Source organism: Lepisma saccharinum, chromosome 26 (genome assembly GCF_977018435.1).
Source record: "Lepisma saccharinum chromosome 26, izLepSacc3.1, whole genome shotgun sequence".
NCBI lineage: Eukaryota > Metazoa > Arthropoda > Insecta > Zygentoma > Lepismatidae > Lepisma > Lepisma saccharinum.
In genome coordinates, this window is record NC_139254.1 from 18,968,067 (window position 1) to 18,989,569 (window position 21,503).

The 21,503-nt window shown below is 37.9% G+C and overlaps 1 protein-coding gene across 1 annotated transcript in view; it reads right to left on the reverse strand.

Moving 5' to 3' along the window:
• The window catches only part of LOC145979520 (MIT domain-containing protein 1-like), a 76,100-nt gene that overhangs the window by 6,120 nt on the left and 48,477 nt on the right, over positions 1–21,503 (reverse strand). Inside the window, exons 5-7 of the mRNA XM_083112464.1 lie at positions 16,719–17,013; positions 11,679–11,786; positions 5,936–6,177 (exon numbers count right to left, since the gene is read on the reverse strand). Coding sequence (XP_082968590.1) covers positions 5,936–6,177; positions 11,679–11,786; positions 16,719–17,013 — 645 coding nt within the window. The remainder of the gene's footprint in view (positions 1–5,935; positions 6,178–11,678; positions 11,787–16,718; positions 17,014–21,503) is intronic.

Genomic DNA, 21,503 nt, shown 5'->3' on the forward strand with positions numbered 1-21,503 from the left:
TCCCAGTCCTGTAATGGAGCCCAATTAACTCTCCATTGGTATAAGTGTGAGCGTGGTGCTCACATATGAATTTCATGTTTATTGGCATTTTTTGAATATAATTTTATATTTATCACATTATAAATAATTTGTAAATATATATTGCCTAACATACGTCACTTACATGTTAAAATTTATCTTATTTATTACATAATAGGAAATGATATTATTTTATTTCAATATTACTGATTACCTATTGTGAGAGACAATTTATCAAGGAAAATACAACAATTTTTATATTTTTATTTGGAATTTACTTTTGAGGTTAACTAATTTGCATTACATTAGTAATAAATTCAATAATTTATTGCATGTTGACGAGAGAGATGTATGTACATTCTACTTCGTAGTTTCATCCTGCCCAATACATTGACAGGAAAAAAACATGTAAAAATAGGCTCTTCTTCACAAGGAGTTTGATCCGTGTTGCTATCATTTTCGCTTTTCCATAACTCTTCAACAACATTACCAACTATGCTCTGAGAATCAAACACACTGTCCAGGTCTTCTCTTTTTAACGTCACTCGGTCAGTAAGCAATGCTCAGAAGTGCCCTTGTTCATTTGTAATGAAAAATCAGGTTTGAAAGTTCATTTAGCCAGAAATAATGACAGTAATATATGAATAGTTAAATAAAATAATTACCGAAGAATCAAAAGAGAAAACTGTGATACAACACTAATTCAGTGCACACACAATAAAATATGCGTGAAAAGAATGGTTATGCAGTTGGTATACGTAGAGCGTGGCACTCACAAAACACGGACTGTCATGAAAATGACATGTCTGTGCACACACAGAACAATGTCACAACCTATAACTGGCGACATCTGGTCATAGACATTCTAAAATATAGCTACACAACACCAGAAAGTGATATAATTATCTGGGCCTGAAAAACTTACAATTATGTCCCAGGGTGAGAGCCATGCTCAAAAGAATACCAACGGAGGGTTAACCCATTAGAATTGAGGATGTATTTCGCGGGAGGTCCAAAGGATCTGGACCCCCTCCCCCCAAAAAAGACTTTACTAAGAAATTAAATTAAATGATTAAAATAATGAAATTTAAAAATATCTAAAATTAAATAACTAAAATATATTGTACTTGTTTAATTGAGGGTAATTTATTTCAACTGAAGTAATTGGAAGGCAAGAATTGTTATCGGGATCATAGGACTTTGAATGACAGTACCAAATAAGATTTATGCAAGATGGATCTAACATCCTTTTTTGATATTCAATCAATATTCGATTCTTTATCTATTTGACATTCATTTCTTTGCCAGGGTGCATTTTTTTTTTCAATTTTTTCCAATATTTATTTCTAGATATGTGCCTGATTGGAATGTATAGGTCCAGGAATTGTAAATAAATTCAGAGAAAATCAGCAAATGGGTTTTAAACCTTTTTATATTTAAAGTACTCTATGTGATCAAAAGTATCCGGGCACACCGCGAAACGTGTGTTTATCATAGAGGGTGACACAGTACTGCCATCTATCACGTAGAACACATAGTCAGCGAACTCAGTAGTCTGCAGACAGTGTGATACAGCATTATGGGATGGTCTGAGGAACTCGCAGACTTTCAACGTGGTCAGTTGGTTGGGTGCCACTTGTGTAGGAAGTCTGTGTGTGAGATTTCCACCCTCCTAAACATCCCTCTGCCCATTGTTTCTGATGTTATAGTGAAGGGATGTGTACAACCCAAAAAGCGTGCAGGCCAACCTCCCATGTTGACCTCCAGAGACCATCGAGTGTTGAAGAGGGTCGTACAGCATTATCGTCAATCATCCATCGCTACCATCACACAGGAATTCTTAATTGCATCAGGATCTACTCCAAGCACCATTACTGTTTGGCGCAAGGTGCAGCAACTTGGTTTCCATGGCTGAGCAGCTGCCCATAAGTCAAACTTCCCACAGACAAATGCCAAACACCGGCTCGTGTGGTGCAAGGAGCATCAAAACTGGACCATAGAACAGTGGAAAACCGTTGTGTGGAGCGATGAATCACAGTACACAATGTGGCGATCCGATGGTAGGCTGTGGATGTGGCGAATGCCTGGTGAACGACATCTACCAGCCTGAATAATGCAGACAGTAAAATTCGGAGGTGGCAGGGTTACAGTGTGGTCATGTTTCTCCTAGAGGGGGCTTGGCCCCCTTGTTGCTTTACATGGCAATGTTACTGCACAAGCTTACGTTGACATTTTAACAGCTTTCATAATGCCTACCGTCGAAGACCAGTTCAGGGATGACCATTGTGTCTTTCAACACGACTGATCACCCGTCCATACTGCAGGGCTTGTGGCGGAGGGGTTCGACGACAAGAACGTCCCACTAATGGACTGGCCTGCACAGAGTCCTGATTTTAATCCCATAGAACATCTCTGGGATGTTTTGGAATGCCGACTTCGTGCTAGACGACACCGATCAACATCAATACCTCTTCTCATTTTGGCACTCTGCGAGGAATGGGCTGCCATTCCTCAGGAAACCTTCCGGCACCTGATTGAAAGTATGCCTGTGAGAGTGAACGCTGTCATGAAGGCTAAGGGTGGGCCAACACTGTATTGACTGCCAGTGTTCCCGATGGAGAGTTGCCCAAACTTGTACTTTATTTTCAGGTGGGTGTCCGGATACTTCTGATCACAGAGTATTTCAATTTGGTCCAGGCACCTTCTTTCTGGCTATGGTCCACGCACCTTTTCTCCGGCCGAATTTAAGTTTGGTCCAGGAACCTTTTTTCCAGATGATTTTAAATGCAGATCCAGGAACCTCTATTTCCAGATCAATTTAAATAGGGTCAAAGAATATTTCTTTTTCAATGAAACAATATGCAGCTTGGAAAAAAATTCAATTGTGCGAGAAAAAGGTTCCGGTCATTCAGTGGAACCCAATAGAACCCATTAGAACTTATAGGTTTCTGGGCCTTTAACAGGAGTGAAGTGAAAGTGAAGTGCAAGTGAAAATCGTGTTCAAGGATGTTTAAGAAAATTACATTCCTTAATGTGCAGAATTTATTTAGAGGGCACAGGCTGTGCATTTGATGTAGTGAGCGAGTGAATTATAATATTTATATGTATATTTTTAGTAGGGCTGAGCCAATACCACTTTGAACTGATACTGATACTCTCGCCGATACCGATACTTGTATAATTCCAATTTAAAATAACAAAGGCTAGTTATTACTAATTACATATATACAAATATGTGTGTATGTATATATATATTGTATGAGTACAATTATTATTATAATTACATTTTATATATATGTATTTCTGACAAGCTGCGATGAATAAATTAACCTATACAAAACGATGCTCTGTTGAAATGATGCATCTCAACTTTACAGTCTTTTTTAGATTAGTGACAATCGATCAGATGCTTCAAAAATGAGAGAAATATTAAGAGAAGCTAAGAGCGAAGCGATAGTCTCTCTCTCTCCCCCCGCCCCTCCCTGCCGGGTCACTACATTCAGACAAACCGAGAGTGCGACAAGACGAAGAACAGGAGCCCCTCGGCCCATCCAATCACGTGAGAACATTGAGGCAGTGAGAGCTTCAATATTGCGATCACCTCGGCGTTCTGCGCACAAACATGCATCTGCCCTTGGACTTTCCGATCATTCAGTGCAGCGCATTCTGCACGATGACCTTCATTACCATCATTATAAGTTGGCGATTGCGCAGGAACTCTCCGAACGCACCTTCAGTTCTTGGCGGGATGCATGTGAGGCATTTCTCGAAAACGTTCCAGAGGACGCGATTGTGTTTTTCAGTGATGAAGACCATTTTCACCTAGTGGATACGTCAACAAGTAGAACATGCACTACTGGGCTGACACCAATCCCCAAGAATTAAATCAGCAGCCCTTGCATTCACCTAAAGTCACGGTGTGGTGTGCAATTTCCTCTGCTGGGATTGTTGGTACCTGGTTTTTTGAAGAAAATGAGGTCACAGTGACAGTGAATTCAGACCGGTATGTGAACATGTTGGAGGAATGTGTGTTTCCACGACTGGATGAATTGGATTTAGGGGACATTTGGTTCCAACAGGACGGAGCAACGGCCCACACTGCAAGGTCATCGATGGCTGTTTTGCGGGAACATTTCCCAGACCGCCTCATCTCGATCAGGGGCGATTTGTAGTGGCCAGACTGCTCCCCCGATTTGGCCCCTTGCAATTTTTTTTGTGGGTTTTTTTGAAATCCCACATTTATGTTACCTGTCCAAGAATCCTCCAAGACCTGAAGGCCAACATCCATCAAGGCTTCTTCAGTGTATGGACAATGAGGGGCGTCACTTCCCTGATATGATTTTCAAAACTGTGTGAAACATAACTTTAGATATGTACCTACAATGTAAAAAAAAACATTAAACAATTCTAATTCATCACATGGGTTTTATTGCGTTCTGAAATAAGGAAGTTATGTTGCCGCACCCTGTAAAAACATTAAATGCATAGTTCTATCCATGGCGTGGAAGCTTGATTGATTTGCTTAATTTTACTTTGCTTTTTGTGCCACTGTTGGCTAATTTGCGAAGATGGGGATATGATGAACGAAAACTCACAAACATACATGCCCAGGCCAGGCCAGGATTTGAACCCAGGACCCTTGGCGTGGAAGGAAAACCAAACCCATCACTACACTTTCGAGAAAGTAAGTGCAATCAACTGTTGTTTTAAAAAATCATTATCTTGCAGTGTTCAGTGTCAAAAAACACCTGTTGAAACCCAGTTATACAGGTCAGGACAAACAAAAGTCTAAAGTTGGAAAGGAAAAGGGGGATTAGCCCAGGTATTTGAATTTCCAGGAATATGTTATGTACTATGTCCGAGATACGTCCAGCACTCACGTGGCAGATGACTGTTTTGACTGCAGTGGATCTTAAAGAGAGAGAGATGTCCACAATACACCAGGTGCCCCTTGGCTCCAGGGACCTCATTGGGATTATTGTTACACGAGGATCAAAGCTTGGTAGACTTCGAAGGAACTCCTATGGGGATAATTTCACGTTACCCTTGATTTGCAAGATACTTGACCATGAGTGTTACCTGCATATGGATCTTTGTCACATACTTGCTGTTCACAGAACTTGAGACCATGTTCAATTAACAAATGCACAAATACTTTTCTTTTTCACCTTCATTCAAAGCCAAAGGATATGTAATAAGTGAGTTGGAAAAAGTGAACAAACTTTTGAAAAGAAACAAATGTTGGTTTTGGACATGCTTCTAGCCACTCAAAAACAATGGTATCGAATTGTATCGGTGGCAAAATTTCAACCCATACTTACTGATACCAATGTCGGCTCAGCCCTAATTTTTAGTGATATGTACTTATGTCGTGCAGTGAACGAAAATGAGTGACATAATTAACGGACTATTGCAAAATCAATTTACTGTTTCTATTCGAGGATAAGCTTAAAATCGTGAAGATATGGAGGCCTCTGCCAATTCAAAAACGACAAGAATGGATTTGATTTAGTTTTATTTAGCATCACTGTTCTGCAACTTTTAGCTAATTGCAATGATGAGGATGAGTGACGATATGACGAAACTGTTGAAAGGACAGGACGATCACAAAGAATACCAATGCCCAGACTGGGATTTCAACCTAGTGCCACTGTTTGTTTTTACTTCATACAAAAACTTTTTTACACCTTAGTAACATTCTTTTCGCATACCAAAAGCTCATGTAGAGCATGATTTTCTTGATAACTTTTTAATAATATCCGCACAGACAAAGTTAATACCCAGTGTAAGTTTAATGTCTCTCTTTTGTACAAAAGTTATTGGTTTTTCTTCAAAATATCAGTTTCATGACTTTTTGGATACCCCCAATGTTTGTATGAAGTATGAAAAGTGCCTTACTTAATTTTAACAAACATACCTGTAGAGAATTAAATAAATAGGTTTCCTCAATTACTACGGTGTGCACCTCATCATTTAGGTAATGACCAAATAAAGATAAATAGTCATAGCCACAGGAACCAAACTTGATCTGAAAATGCTCATGATATGTTGTGTGTATCTTCTTCTCAGGAACGATGTCAAGTTCAGATGCATATTTTACATAATCCTCAGCATATTTCTTAAGCAGTTCTTTCGCTTTGTCACTGTCAAGACCGGATGCTAGTAGAAGAAGAAGAAACATGTAGAAAAAAAATAAACTTACAAAATAAATATAAAAATTACATTTCCTGTAGTCTAATGTATTTTACTTTCCTAATCTGAATATACAGTATTCAGTAATAATATTTCTCTCTCTTGTTCCCTGGGATGGATAGTTGTTGTGTCTTGCATTTGGAACTCAAGTGACTCTGGATGAAGGGACTAACAATACAAGAACACAATAAAATATTTACTTTTAATTGTGAGTGATATTCAATTACATTGATAATTGAATATCACTGATATTCATCGATTTTAAAAAGCATAGGATGCTGTGAAATGAGAGAAATTATATAGTATATTTATCGAGTTTGAAATACATAAGAAGCTTGATAAAAGTATGCAATAATGAAACAGAAAGTGAAATTTGTGTAAATAGTATGATGGGTTAAAAGAAGGATATGCATTATCTCCATTGGTCTTCAATTCTGCCTTAGAATATGCCATTAGGAAGGTAAAATAAACTAATGAAAGACTAAAATTAAATGGTCTGACTCAGTTGTTAGTGACAGTGACCAGGATAGGGACAGATGGAATGCTTAATGTTGATGCAACCATAAACCTTCAAATTTAAGAAGGCTAGAGAGTTAGTTCAGTTAAGAATAATATTCAAATTACTTCTCTTTCCAGAACCAGCATGGGCACCTATTATAATTATTGCAACAAGAGGCATATACTGTAACTAATACAAGTATGAATCAATTTTTAATAAAATTAATCTACATATATCTGACAAATTGAGTTCATATAAATAAGGGTGTTTTATTTAAAAGTTCATTATTCTAAACAAATGCATGCTGTTTACTTATGATATTTCCTTCTGGGGTATTTCAACCAAAATATAGAAAGTTTCTATTTGGAAATTAATAAAAATTATCAGAAATGTATACCTATCTAGTTAACAAAAGGACTTTCAAACATTACCTCTTCCATGTGTATACTTAGAAGTGATATGATTCTTTGATAGAAACTCTGGAATGTTCTCAAAAACACATACGTAAGTTGAAAATTTGATAGTGGCAATGCTGCTGTTTACACACCATGAAACGAAACCAGTGCTTCTCACTTATACCACACGTTAGTTTCATACCTAAGGTACTTCCCAGTAAATGGACTCTTCCTTCCAACACTAGGCGCATGCGCAGTGACGAGAGGAATGGAGTATCATTGGAGTTGGCAGTCTAAAGTTGTGTAATCGGAACACCACTAATGTGAAAGTTCTGGTGATTCTCAAGGGGCCTCCAGGACAGACAGTCAATGCACAGTATTACCACAGACGAGTTAATTTTATTAACTTATTAACTTGTCTGTGGTATTACTGTTCATTTTTTAACATAACCTGCGACCTGCATTGCAAAAGAAGAGGGGACACTTTCTGCTGAATCCTCCCATCATTTTGCAGGACAATGCTTAGCCGCTTGTAGCGCAACCTGTGGCTGATTTGTTACCTCGATGGGGCTGGCAGATACTCTACCATCCTCCATATCTCCCAGAATTAAGTCCCTGTGACTTTGATTTGATACCTAAGATGAAGGGCATTAGCTTCCTACTGTTCCAGAGATTCTTCAGAGAACAGACCACTCCATTCCAAATCACTGGCAACGAGTTGTACACAATGCTGGTGATTACATCGAAGGGCTGTAAAAGTTTCACAGAGGTATCTCTTTTGTATCATTTGTAAATTAATAGTTGCCACTATTAAATTTCCAACCCACGTACATCTTTCCATCTCACAATTATCTGCACATCAAAACACAATGCCGTGTATGGCCGCAAGACCATTGATGTCTTCAAATGTTAAGATGGTTCACAAAATTCCGGTCTGGAAACAGCAGCCTCACTGGCATGTCATGACAAGGGAGACTCGTCAAGCTGGACATCTCCATTCTGAGAACATCTGTGGAGGAGAATCCACATCAAACAGTTTAAGAATTGGTCCATTTAGCCACTCACAGTAATCTGCAGGACCTTGGTTGTGTCCAAAATCCAAAATGAGGGTGGGTACCTCACAAATTGTCACCACAGCAGAGGCAGCAGGTGTGGAAATTTGCAGTGCCCTACTGACCTGTTACAGAAGGGAGTCATTTTTGGACGTAATCGTAATGGGAGACGAAAAGTGAATCCTTTACCACATCATTAAGTGCAAACATCAGTGGGTACCTCAAGTAAGTGTGGTGGGAACAAAAACAAATGAAGAGCTCCAGACACACACACAGTGATGTTGTGTTTGGTGGGACATACCCAGTACGAGGGTCACTATTTATATTTTGAGCCTTGGCAACACTGATTGAAGTTAGGTGCGATTTGACGTTTGCACGGAATCGTCTGGCATTATTGACCATAACGTACTTCAAATGTTTTGTCAATAGCTTCATTTGTGTGTTTATGTTGCCTTGGAAATTGCGCGACAACAATAAAATGGAATTAACTCGTGAACATTTTCGTGCAATGATTTTTTACGATTTTCGACGTGGATTATCAGGACAAGAGTGCATCGATCAACTTACTTCCACATTTGGCGATGAAGCCCCATCCTTTGCCACTGTGAAACGCTGGTATAACGAATTTAATCGTGGCCGCCATTCGCTCACCGACGAGATTCGCGAAGGTCGTCCAAAATCAGTTGTTGTTCAAGAAAACATTGATGCTGTGCAAAACCTAATACTGCAAGATCGTCATGTGACATACTGTGAGATTGAGGCAACGATAGGCATTAGTTCCACCAGCATATATAAAATATTACATGATCATTTAGCTGTGAGAAAGGTATGTTCTCGTTGGATCCCACACAATTTGACAAAAACTCAAAAAGACGCTCGCGTCAATTGGTGCAAACAAATGGTCAATAAATACAATCGTGGTGCTTCAAAAGATGTATATAAGATTGTAACAGGTGACAAATCATGGATATATGCATATGAGCCAGAACGTTAAAAGCAGTCGACTGTATGGGTGTTTCAAGGTGAACCCAATCCAACAAAAGTTGTTCGCGCTTGAAGCACATCGAAACAAATTGTCGCCTGTTTTTTCGGGAAAACTGGTCATGTGGCAACTGTGCCTTTAGAGGAACGTAGAACGGTCAACTCTGAATGGTACACAACAATTTGTTTGCCAGAGGTCTTCGGTCAAATATGGAAAACAAACAAACGTCGTCGGATCATTCTTCATCAAGACAATGACAGCTGTCACACATCTCGTCTAACAACCGACTTTATGAACAGTCAAAAAATCGAATTGATGGGTCATCCACCGTACAGTCCTGATTTGGCACCCAATGACTTCTTCTTGTTCCCGAATGTCAAGAATAAATTGCGTGGACAATGATTTTCGTCGGCGGAAGATGCCGTTGATGCGTTCAAAAACCATATTATGGAGGTGTCTCAAGAAGATTGGAAAAACTGCTTTGACAAATGGTTCGAACGAATGCAAAAGTGTATTGACCATAAAGGAGAATACTTCGAAAAACAATAAAGTAGTTTTCAATGCCAAATTCCTGTTTTTTCATTGTTAGGCTCAAAATATAAATAGTGACCCTCGTATAATCCATTTTGAATTGCTTCCACTGAACCAGACAAACACGGCGGAGGTCTACTGCCAGCCTTTTGATCTGCTAAAGGTTGCATTGTAGGACAAATGCCCTTCCAACTTTAAAAACAGATAAAATCATAACACAACCTTGTTTTCTCCTTGTAATTTTCAGATCAACCTTGGGAGAGAAGCTGGTCATGGAAGGGTTAAAACTTGGTTTAAAATACACAGTGTCCATAAATATACTGTCATACTTTAAAGTGGTATTACGTCGCTTTGGATAATCGTATTTAAATTAAATTGGTGACATTTGAAAGAAAAACTCAAATATTTTTGTGCATGTCAACAATGAACACCAATATCAGCAATGGACAACAATGAACGAGATCAAACATAGAAACTGAAATAAATTCACTCCTGACAACAATGGCCAATGCAGGTTCATTGTTGGATATTTAGCAGGCAGGCAGGTTACATGTGAATGTTTTCCTTTAAAATTGTGTTGTTATTACAGAAGATTTAAGAACGTAGTTGGTGTGTTTTAGAATATCATTACACGCAGAGTTTGGTGTACGTGTTGGTGTTTTATCATTCCACGCAGAGTTTGGTGAAGGTTCAGCGTGCAGATTGAAGTGGTTATGGTGACCCCACAAGAACGTAGTTGGTGTGTTTTAGAATATCATTCCACGCAGAGTTTGGTGAAAGTTCAGCAAGCTTATAGGTGAAGGTTTCAAAATCAGGCTCCTTCACACATGTCAATTTTGAAGTGGTACCGGGATTTTGTGGACCGTGGCTGCATATGTCATCAAAGGAAAGGCCATTCAGGGAGACCATCTGTCAATGCGGGAATTGTGGAACAAGTGCGGGAGACATTTGTTCGTAGTCCTAAGAAGTCTACGTAGAGCTAGTCACCAGTTGAATGTCCCTAAATCCACCGTATCTAAGCTCGTGCGTACATGACTGAAGTTTCACCCCTACAAACTGCAATTAGTGCACAAGTTGAAACCTGATGACCCTGTAAAACGGTTAGATTTCTCTGAACATTTTATGTTACTAATGGAGGATAACGTAAATGTCAGGAAAAATAATTTTCAGTGATGAGGCAACATTCCACGTTGGTGGAAAAGTGAAGACATAATGTAAGGATTTGGGGGAGTGCAATCCACATGCAATTTTGGAAGTTGAAAGAGACTCCCTTAAAGTGAATGTCTTTTGTGACATATCGAAACGTCAAGTCTATGGCCCATTTTTCTTTCGAGAGGCCACTGTGAAAGGTCCAGCTTATCTTGAAATGCTCACTGAATGGTTATTTCCACAATTGGAAGAAAATGAAGGCAATGAATTTATTTTTTCAACAAGATGGAGCACCTCCTCACTGGCATTTACACGTTCGGAAACATCTGAATGAGCAGCTTCCAGGAAGATGGATTGGACATGCCGGAAATGATGATAATGTCTTCTACAATTGGCCACCAAGGTCACCTGACTTGACAGTCTGTGACTATTTTTATGGGGTTACATAAAAGATTGTGTCTAAACCTGCAAGAACTGCAAATTCGCATCACTTCTCCAATCCAGTCCATCCCTGTGGATATGTTGGAGTGTGTGTGGCATGAATGGGAATATTGCCTTGATGTCTGCAGGGCCACTCGTGGGGGCCACATTCAATGTCTATGAGTTGCAAAATAAAATATTTGAGTTTTTCTTTCAAATGTCGCCAATTTAATTTAAATACGATTATCCAAAGCGACGTAATACCACTTTAAAGTATGACAGTATATTTATGGACACGCTGTAGTTTAAATTGATTAAGAAGTACAAAACTTGATGTCCTGATTATGTCACCATCAGGTGGCATGTAAATTTATACCTAAATCCATAACAATTTTCATGCAAAGGGTATTCTTGACTGACTTGTTAACAACTTTACATACCTTTCATCTTGATCAAAATATCCTTGATTACTTCCAAACATGTTCTAAGGGCAAAGCTGTAAGCCCCTTCATTTATTTTGACTGATGCCTCTTGCAGCATTAGAGCACCTGTAAATAAAAATACCTAGGTATTATTGCTTTATGGCAGTGAAAATAGAAAACATTAAGTATGTTTTATGGAATTTATTTATTTATTTGTTTGCTTCCTACAGAGAGAATCTCCAATTACAGGAAAGCTTACATAAATTCAAATAATAAACATATAAAAGTGTAGATTACATATAAACACATACACACACAAACGCATTTATACACACAAGATAATAATTCAAAAGCTATAAAAGAGGGAGGTGAAAGGCAGAAAAGGATCACTTTTACCACTGCAGAAATGTAGAAAAAAATTCTACCTTCAAGTTGCATGCCAAAATTTTACATATACTAATAAACAACAAATGTGAAATTTACCGACATGGAATCACTCCAATATAAAATTTCAGATCTTCCATGAAGAACCTAAATGGTCACCAGTTGATTGAAATAGGTTTTGCGTTGAAACAGACTACATATTATAGATATTTACTTCACAAAGCCAGGGTACACTACTTATAGAAATATTGCATGTAAGAATATTGGCAATTTTGTTGGTAGAACAATACACCAAAGTAATTCCACCCCGGAATTTTAATTGGGGATGTCTCAGGTAGTTCATACAAAACTAAGGAACATAAATATTACACAAATAATACTAAAGAATTAAGTGGCCACATTTTGCCTGTAGCAGGGGTTCTGAAAACTCTACGCCATAGTCTAGAAAATATCTACATAAAATGCAGGATGTATTTAGAACTTTATAAAGCAGTCATTCTAAACATTCATGCCACAGAAAATTTTGGGTTATAGAACTCTACAAGGTGCTGCTCCACATTTTGTAGCAATTTACACACAGTGTGACAATTTGAAATCTGAATGGGTATTTTTTCTTGGTAGGTGGTGCAACTGTGCAAGCATTCTGTGGTGATACAAGTGAGGGGTATCTCACGAACAATCGATGTAAATCGATGTGTCGTGAAAGTGTACCATGATTTCAACATGGAACAAAGGGCAAAGATCAAGTTTTGTGCACACCTGGGTAAAACTGCTACAGAAACATGTCACGTTGCAGCAAGTGTATCGGAATAACTGTTTATCCATATCGATGTGTTTGAATGGCACAAGCGTTTCAGTGAAGGATGGGAGTCAATTGAAGACAATGAGAATCTGGATGCAGCAATGATGGTGTGAAGACTGGAATTGGTTGAGAAAGTGATGACAATCACAAAACAAAAATGCTATGTTTTGATTGCTTGCTGATGAGTTACAAGGAAACAAAGAAACTCTCAGCCAGATAATAACTCAGGGTTTAATAAAGAGGAAGGTCTATGCTCGTTCTGTGCCTCATTCGTTAACAAATTAGCAAAAACAGGCCACAGTTGATCACTGCTGAAAGCTGATTTCTACCACCAATTGGGACCCTAACTTCCTGTTGAATACAGAGGATGAGACATGGGTTTTCCAATATGACCCATCGAAAAAATTTCAAAATGCTGAGGTAAGTCTGTACTCACCACAAGCTAAAAAATTGCACCAGTCAAAGTAAAAAAATCAAGACTTTGCTCATTGTTTTTTCATGACAGTAAGGGTATTGTGCACAAGGAATTTCTGCCTACAGGACAGACTGTTACAGCTGCATTTTATCTTGAGGTATGGAAATTTTTGATGCAAAGAACAATACATGTGAGGCACGAGTATAGGGATCATGACAAGTGGCATCTGCTTCATGACAATGCCCCAAGTCACAAGACTGTGATTGTGAAAGACTTCTTGCCCCAAAAAGGGGAATGTGTGGCTTGTCAAACCCTGCCTATTTACCACATCTGCCTGTGTGTTTATTTATTATTTTCTAAACTGAAAACAGCACTGAAAGGTTCCTACTTTGATGTTGTACCAATAATCAAGCTGGATACAAGGATTTTATACAACATTACACAAAACCAATTCCAAAAATCCTTCCATGCACTGCTAGGCACGGTGCAACGATGTGTGGATGCAGTAGGCTCATACTTTGAATGATCCCACGTAAGTACCTTTCTATGAGCACTTGTTTATAACAGCACCAGTCCCGATTTCAATTGGGGTGTAAGGGGTGACCTTCCACGTAGTACACCCAAATGTCAACCTCACTTCCATGTTAGTACACCCTGGACTGAAGACTAATGAGGCTCTGGCGACTGGCCCCATGACCAGTATAATTTTGTTTGTATTGTCCTGTTGTCCTTATGTGTGCTGAGTGCCCGTTTACAGCCTCAGCTTTTAACAGAAGTCAGAACATTTTAAGATTTTTAATTACGCAACGTTAGAGTTGTTCTTTGTAATGATAAGGGGCTGGCCCCCGTATAATGTGACGGGAGCACAATAGCCTAAATGCTGACGCTCTCACAATTTTAAAATCAAATCAAATCAAACCGATTTCAATTACCACAATGTGTATGTAATTCATGCAGTGATAAGGAATTTACTAAAAAAAATCGAATTCCCTAATATAAAATATAAAATTATGATCTGATACTGACATTGCCAATTTACAAGTTCCTTCAGCTCCACAAACATAAGTCACTCGAAAAGAACACAGGTCAATGATCAATACAAGTGGCATATTCTGAAAATTTTACCTGGTTTACCACAACAATTCTTACTTATTGTATATATTTGATTGTGCATACTAATTAGATATAATAAAAATAAAACACCAATGCAAGTAAAACAAAAACAGAGGTCCGACAAATTTTGCCGCAATTTCTATATACAGTAGAGCGTCGATTATCCGAACGTCGGTCAACCGAACGACCACTTAACCGAACTGTGTACTCGCTCACTTTCAGATATCTGTAATGAAAAAAGTACGTGACTTAGCTGCTCGTAAGCGTGTAGGCTTGCTTAGACAGACCAAAATAAAGGATTTTTTTAAACGTTAATTTTGTGTACTGTGTGTATTGTTCATGCAAAATGCGTATGTAATATGTACATATTTTTGTTTAATAAACTGTACCACATACTATATATTCCTACTAAAGTTGCCTTTGTACGTTACTTTGTAATACATACTTAAAGAGATGCCTGTTTTTATGAATAAATTTACTGTACAGTACTTCTTTTTGGCAAATAAACATGTACAGTTCGATTATCCGAACAAACCAGTTTTCCGAACACCCATGTCCCCCAATTACTTCGGATAATCGACGCTCTACTGTACATGAAAAAAGTTGGTTTATTGGTGGTAAACCAGATAACATGCACGAATACGCTCACTGAGCAATACTAATAGAGCACACACACATTAATTGAAAAAGCTCTGAATTTGAGGACCAAAATAAGAATCTCACAATAACAATTAAACATTATTATGAATGGTATAAACATCTTCCAGGTACAGAACATCAACAAATGACACCTTTGTGCAGATTTCAAAGTAACTGAAGTACTTTCAGGTCTCCAGCCTGAGTTCACGTCAAAGTTAAATGAGAACAATATTAAAACAAGTGAATTCATGGGCTCACAAAATAAGATACAGATTTTGATGTAGTTTTGAATTGTCATAAATCGAGATGCTGGACTTCTTTCAAAACCCAGTGTCCAGATTTATTTAACTTCTCCCTGCCTTCGTTACCTTTATTAAAACTTTCACTTTCTCTTCACACACTTAAACATAAACAAAATTACACACACATAAACTCACCAAACAACAATACAACATGAGAACATGTCCACACGTCACATCTACCCACTCAACTCCTAACACTATCTCAGTGAAACAGACATACTGAAACACACACATGCCAAAGAAAAGGACCATGAAAAAGTATCATGTTAACAAACTTTGTAAATTGGGCTTGTTCTGGACAACCGAAGAACCCTGATACCAGATCCTGTGGTTACATTGCAACCTGCCGGACTGAATCTACATGTATTCTTTGAACCAAATAAAGTCAAGAGGGAAAGAAAACTGTGTAACAGATATTCCAAAAAGACGTTCTGGTCTTTTTAGGCAACAGAACATACCCTCAAAGGTATGCAGGTGGAGGCAGGTATATTACACGAGGGAGTGCAAGGAAATGCAATTCATGGTCTTGACCTACTCCCAATTGCAACATGTATCTGAAAATCCACTTTCTTCACTCACACTTGGGTGTCTTTCCTGAAATGGTTGAAGACTACTGCTGAATATAGATTTGAGATACCCAAGACACCCACAGCAGGAAAATCAAATTGTGAGGGAAATAGCTGAATACTTATGTTCCAGTATTTTTACTATTGTGTCAGTGCAATGGCCATAATTCAACTGAGGTTATTTCAAGATATGTGAGTACTACACAAAATCTACTAACAGATTTAAACTCCATATTATGTGAAAAAAAAAAGAAATAGAAAAAGAACATAATATGGTTGTTCAATGTAATCTTGATCCTTCTTGTAACAAATAACATACAAGCAGTGCACCTCCCTCAATGAATTTTAAAGTCTCATAGCAGCCATTTGTTTGAATGAGAGACAGAAGCACCACTCCCCCCTACGATCCCAACTCACAAAAATGTATATGGTGTAACGTGAACCATAAGTTCAAAGTAAAAAATATTTTTTGCTGAAAACAATTTTCTCGGTTACTTACTTTAAACTTGTAAAACTCAAAAATAAGTGAGAGTGCTCCAAGGTAATGACACTTCTTCCTTGTGTGTGATTTTCAGAACATTGGTGTGTATCCTAATGGAGTACCTCGAAATAACTCACAAAACACACATGTCCAAAATTCAAGCAAGTTCCACAGGTTCTGTACCCAATGTTCACCTCTGTTCTAACCCAGAGTTCTAGCCACCCACCACAGTTAAAAGCAGCAACTTCCTGTATGTGCAATTTCCCCAGCCATGGTGTAGCCCATACCTTTTTTTTTTTTTAATTTTCTACTGAAGATTTCTGATTTCATGTATTTTATAAAGTGAATGTACTCACTGTTGCCACTGATTCTTAAGGCCTTCTTTAATTCACTTTCATCCTTTGATTCTTCCCTCTTCCTCTTTACAACTGGGCCCTGGGTGGTACCTCCAGCTATTTCTTCATTAAGTGTCTTCTTCAATTCACATTCTCCACCAATGACTATCTCTTCTTTCTTCTTCCCTTCGTACAGTTCATCAGTAACATTTTCTTCAGTAGCTTTCTTACTATCTTCGTGTTGTTCACCAGAAACCTCTTGTTCAGTGGATACCTTATTCCATTCCTGGTCTTCGCTAATTTTTTCCAACTTTCCCTGGATCAAGAAAAAATTAGAGGTAGACAATTTCCAGGAAATAATTGAAATTGTACAAACTGTTGTCGAACATATGTATACTAATAGGTATATTATCTAATTAAAAATTATTGTTTCACCAAGAAAGTGAATATTTTATTTTTTTTCACTTCTATAATTAATGTATGTAACCAGCTAACTGCAAGCAGTTTGAAAAGGTGTATGTATTTAGACCAGGTCATGCTTCTTGAATTCAGATTTGAAAATTCATGGCAAGTTATAAATGATTGATTCAATTTCTTTCATTTGATGTGTCTTTCGAACAAAAAAAGAAACTTTAAAATACAAACTTATGTTTGTTGGAAAGATTGAAATAGACTGAACACATTGGACACAAGGGACCACACAGCACTTGAATTTGAGACAAGAGATTTCAATGCAGGGTTGATTTTCATTTTTTTTAATTTAAAAAATATATTTTTTAAACCATGATTTTTTTATTTGATTGTTTTTTACCAAAACTACTTACATATTTATCAAATTTTCAATATAGATGTTTACATAAAATATAAAACTTATAGTGTACTATGTTATGTGAAATTTAAATAAATTCAAACACTTCAAGAAATCTGTTATATACAGCCATATTTTAAAACGGTGCCTTTGACACAAAATTCAATGAACGGACATCAGTAAAGTTAAACACCTTTAGAAAAAGAAGTTTAATATATGAAATTTGATTCTAACTGTTCAGTTATAAGTAAAGGTTTCTGTATTATTGTTACGATTGTATGACATTGACATATTTTCATGTACACATATCGTCCACTCAGAATGCAAATGTTCTATTTCCAAACTTTAAATAAATCGAGATATTTTGGGTGTGGTCTATTTAGGATGCAAATATTTCATCTCTGCCATCATTTAATGCCTACATACAACCAATATTGATATACTGAGTGTCTTTTTGGTCCATCCTTACTGAAAATTCTGTCTACTGTTTTCAGTAGATCAATGGGTGTTTTGGAAAATCTACTGTTTTCAATAATGAACTGTAATGCTACTGTCTTCTACTGTTTATAGTAGTCCAACTTTGTCTTCTGTTTTCAGTAGCTGAACTGTACTGCTAATCAGTGGCAGCTGGCAGCTAGTATGATGGGTAGTGCCAATGTGATCCAGAAATCGAAAAATTTTCGCTACCATATGTCATAGAAATCTAATGAAAGAGGTAATTTTAATGGAACCTTGTTTACTAAAATTGCAGACAAAAATTCAGAGTTCCTAGGATCGGTTTATTTTACTTCGCATTTGTACTTCTTTTGGCTAATTGCGAAGATAAAAATGAGTGAACACTCACAAAGAACACTTATGCCCAGACCGGGATTCGAATCCGTAATCCCTGGCGTCGCAGCATGCTGTGCACGGAGGTCAGCCACAGTTTCTAGAAAATAAATGCGACTATTAAAATTTCGACGCATGCCACCTCTACCAATTTTCTTGTTAATAGAATTGGTGTTTAAATCTGGCGTGGGACGGCCAAGTTGTTTAACTTTTGATTTAGTATTGTATAGTACCTTGGAAAACAGTGTATGTATTAATTCTCTAATCTGACTCATCTTCACTCCTACCCTTCCTTTCACACACTTTCATCACTTCACTAAAAAGAAAACACTAAACAATTAGCGACACCGAGTCGAAAATGGTATTCTCACCATGCTTTATTTATAATTTGCAACCCCAGCACGGCAGACAGCACTTCAACAATCGGTGTTACTACCAACTAAAATATGATTATCTGCTAAATGAACTGTGGATCTACAATTTTTAAAAATCAACACAAGAAACTGAATTATATTTCCAAGTGAAATTCTTATACTGATAGATTCTCCACAAATGTAGATATTTAAACAATTCTTCTTTGCAGAAAATTTCTTCAATATTGTCAACGTCAGTTGCAGCACGTGAGTATCTCATGTGAGTATCTGTGTGCGTGAGAACCAGTGGCGTGGCGTGAGATTTATAAAAGTGTTACCGGTTATCAGTAGGACATTTAAGGAAGGAGTCGTAAGACTTGGGCACCTCCCCACCTCATGACTCCCCCCACCCCCATGTCTTCCAAGTAGTTCGTATAATATTATTCTGGTACGACTGCAATTCAATACTAGATTTTAGTAAAGTTATTAATCAGGAAAAAAATGTTGGCATAAGCACTGAAGTGAATCAAACATTGATTGTTGATACAATAAACATTAACCTTATAAAGAAATACGTAATTTGATACTTACAGAAACATCGAAGTAATTAACACCCTTTGATAATTAATTGACAATGCCCGAAAACAACACAAAGACGAAAGACACACCTCACAAAACTTCCACTGCACAGTCCCTCCCGCCTGCCAACCGTTGTTTACTTTTGTAACACGTGAAGCACCCTCCTTGGCCCCTCCCCTCTCAGCATCAGCGCTTCCCCAATAGCCAATATTTCCTTCGGAACCTTACACTGCAAGAAGTCCAGTTCTACTACTGTTGCCATCTTAGTTCTTTTGAAACCAGATTTGCCCAAATTGCGAAACTTTTCATTTCAAATAAGACGTATGTAGAGTAGATGTAGTCTTCATCTGTTTCCTAACTACTCCCACTCCCATGTTATTTACGCTAAATCCACAGAAATCTCATTTCTGACACCAGTACTATTTCGTATATTTTACGTTCCTTGCTACCTTTAAGGCTTTCGCTTTATAGGATAATCGTAATCATGACTATGAGGTTGCATGGTGAATTATTGAAATAAAATTATTATTATTTTGTGTATGTAATTATTAATTTTTATAATTATGTAAGTAAAAGAATAACAAACAACATTGAAATAACCATTTCTTGCTGAGGATTCGAACCTACGACACCTGACACTTTAGAACATGCTAAGATAACAATTCCGGAAATTATGTTTCTAAGTAATGTTATCACCCAAAAACAGTTCTGCTACCTCAAAAACATTGCTTCAATCCGAAATTATCGCATTCCTGCAACAATGTATGTCAATCTCAATCGGTCCTTTCAACAATTATCACAAATTCCTGTAACCGAAATAATAATATATGTGTGAAATATAGAATTGTAGGTTGACATTTTTAGAAGGACAGCGGACCCCTTGACCATCCCCATCCCTCTACTCTCCTTCTCGCCCATGATGTCAAAGGACAAAGAGGACTTTCGTAATCGCTGATATTTAGTGTAAATACAAAATATCACTTGGTAGTTTGCTTTTCCTCAGAGTGAGTGGACACCTTCAGAGTAAGATAGACCCGATTAGGTGACTTAGCTCTTTTCTGTCAATTGAATATGGCAACACTGATCTGTATTCGGTAAGGATCGCCGGCAACTGTGGCAGCTAAACAGGCAATAACCCGCGTCCTCCTCCCGCCGTAACAGTCTTTGGGTGGGCTCAGGGCCCTTTCCTCATGTTGCCTCAGGAGGGTACCGGAACAGTCCTCCTCTTCGCTTTTGCCGGTGTCAAAAAAAAAGTCAGTCTGCAATATTTACTTTACGACAATATTACCAGTTTATGCATGTAATAATATTTTAAGACAGGTTCTTCAATTCTTTATATTTTGTTGTTACCGCAGCCACGCCTCTGGTGAGAGCAAAGGATATGTCTTTCCTTAAGGAAGAAATCGAGAACAAAAAAGTCTGGGTGGCTCTTTAGACGCATCTACCGTGCGTCCATTTCGATCTGCAGCCGAGAGATCGGGAGAAGCGTGGCGGGCGGCGCTGACGGAGAAGCCGACATTTGCGGCCTGTAATGCCCGCTTATTTTTATAGACATATGCAGACATTTATATAAATATTGCAAAACGAGCACTAACCTGTGTTATAACACGCAAAAGTTCTTCTGTAATTCATCCAAGTTCTGCTCTTATATACACAAATAAATACGCTATAGAAACGATGTTAAGAGCCACAGATAAAAAAGCATTTTAATCATGGTTTTGATCAGTAACGTCCTGCTTAAGTTTATATCCTTGAAAGAGTTTTGTGGCGATGGGAATCGTTTGGAGGTTTCGAATGTGCAACACTGTATCAGGATTACACTGCAGACGAAACCGATAAAAGTGAATGTTTTTCGTGAGCTTCCTTGCAATCCGAAATATCCGAGCTCGAGTTTTTTGTTCCTTCGCGACTAGATGAAGACAGAGTTGTAAATATAGCGGCGAGCAATGTAAACCAAGAGCATGTTAATTTCGTATTGTGCGCAAGAGTGTTATTCTTGGTTACTTGCAGTTACGTGTTTGTGTTATTGTAGTGTGTATGTGTGACGTGTCAGTGAGACGATTGGAATGCCAGCCGCAACAGTGAGACGATTGGAATGCCAGCCGCAAGATTCATGTTAGAACAAAGATTTTTTATGTATGACACGTACCTACGTGAAAACAAACTCGTGTAGAGACGTGTGTAGGTAATTTGTACAGAAATTCCCATGCGTTTCAACTCCACACAGAGATACGGTTA